General features: G+C 35.9%; 1 protein-coding gene across 1 annotated transcript in view; it reads left to right on the top strand.

The window, feature by feature from the left end:
- Positions 1-1,839, top strand: part of intu (inturned planar cell polarity protein) — a 31,920-nt gene extending 30,081 nt beyond the window's left edge. Inside the window, exons 14-16 of the mRNA XM_016236113.1 lie at positions 97-286; positions 1,342-1,472; positions 1,579-1,839. Of these exons, the coding sequence (XP_016091599.1) occupies positions 97-286; positions 1,342-1,472; positions 1,579-1,690 (433 nt within the window). The 3' untranslated portion in view covers positions 1,691-1,839. The remainder of the gene's footprint in view (positions 1-96; positions 287-1,341; positions 1,473-1,578) is intronic.
- The last annotated feature ends 120 nt before the right edge of the window (positions 1,840-1,959 follow it).

Here is a 1,959-nt window from a genome sequence, read left to right as displayed (position 1 = left end):
GTGTGTGTGTGTGTGTGTGTGTGTGTGTGTGTGTGTGTGTGTGTGTGTGTGTGTGTGTGTGTGTGTGTGTGTGTGTGTGTGTGTGTGTTTTGACAGACTGACAGCGGGCGCTGAGAACACACTGTTCCATTATGTGCTGATGGAGACGGTGCAGGGCATCTTCATCGCTCCCACACACAGAGAAATGAATCATCTGAGTGGCTCCATCCACCCTCAGCTCATCCAGAACTTCTACCACTGCTGTCTGTCCATACGCCAGGCCTTCCAGCAGAGCCTGCCCTCACGGGTAACACACCTCAAACACTGACACTGATGTACAACTGACACAATGAGAAAGAAATGAACACTTTCATTCAACAAGGACACATTAAACTGATCACAAGTAGCTGTAAACATGTTTATAATGTATTTACACAAAAATATGAAGCAGCACAACTGTGTTCAACATTGATAATAATGTTTCTTGAACAGCAAATCAGCATATTAGTATGATTTCTGAAGGATCATGTGACACTGAAGAGTAGAGTAATGATGCTGAAAATTCAGCTTTGATCACAGAAATAAATTACATTTTAATAGATATTCACATAGAAACAGTTATTTTAAATTGTAAAAATATTTCACAATATTTGTTTTGATCAAATAAATGCAACCTTGATGAGCATAAAATATTTTTATATAGTGTTTAATTCTGTATATAATTTAAAATCAGTTGTTTTTTCCTTTTAAATTTTAAAATGTACATTTAAAAAAAGTTATTAATTAATATTATAAATTTACTTAATTAACAAAATAAACTTTTTAATACTTTATTAAAATGTTGAGTATGTCTATTTATTTATTCATTTTTTATTAATAAATGTATCATTTTTACAATAAAATCCTAATTTTTTTCCCCTCCACATTTTTTTGTCATAGATGATGTTTGAGACATTTTGAGCTTGATGATTGCAAACTGCCAATTACTTTTATTAGAAGTAGAAATATTACAAATATTATTCAGTATTTTGATTTAAAAACTTTTTTTCTGATAAAAATACATGTTCAAAGTTATGAATTAGTTTTATTTTTATAGTTTCAGTTTTCATTTAATTTAACTGTTAAATAGTAATTTGATGTGCTTTTGTCATTATTATTAGCTTATACTTATTTCAGTTCATTTCATTTTCGTTTAAGTTTTTATTCTTTATTTCACGCATTCTTGTGTATTCCAACCAGTCTGTTTAAAGAGTGTTAAAACAATAAAGTTAACATAGCCCTAGGTATCACTGCAAATAATTTCTCTGCTATAGTAATATCGGCACAGTTTCATCATCTCATATGTGTGTAAATGTGTTTCAGGATCGGAGAGGGACGCAGAGCACTCGAGGTTTGGGTCCGGTCAAAGAACATGGGGTTTTGTTTCAGTGCAAACCGGAAAACTGGACGGATCAGAAGAAACCAGCGCCCACCATGACCTACTGGGTTATAGGGTATGTCTGTAAATGCAAAACATAAATTAGCTTAGTTATGTGAGACACCAACATGCATACATCATATTTTCCTCCTCTGATTTGCAGTCTCTCGTTTGCATTCCAGGCGAATGCTCCTCGAACCCGTTCCTCAAGAGTTTTACGTGTGCTTCCATGACTCCGTGGCTGAAGTTCCTGTGGAAATGGCCTTCCGGCTGTCATTCGGCTTGACCGTGTAGCACTGCAACACGAGCACAGCGTCAGACAGCACTGGCTGCTCTACCATGAGCTTTCTGGGAGGTAAATCCACTATAGACGCGGACAGAAAACTACTGGTTCATGCTTAAAGGATAGTTCACCTAAAAGTTTTACTTTTCTGAAAAAACTCACCCTCAGGCCATCCAAGCTGTAGATGAGTTTGTTTCTTCTTCAGATTTGTAGAAATGTAGCATTCCATCACTTGCTCGCCAATGGATCCTCTGCAGTGAATGGGTGCCGTCAGAATGAG

This window comes from Sinocyclocheilus grahami, unplaced genomic scaffold (assembly GCF_001515645.1).
Source record: "Sinocyclocheilus grahami isolate Dianchi unplaced genomic scaffold, SAMN03320097.WGS_v1.1 scaffold481.1, whole genome shotgun sequence".
NCBI classification, from domain to species: Eukaryota; Metazoa; Chordata; class Actinopteri; order Cypriniformes; family Cyprinidae; genus Sinocyclocheilus; species Sinocyclocheilus grahami.
This window is presented reverse-complemented; position numbering and strand designations above follow the sequence as displayed.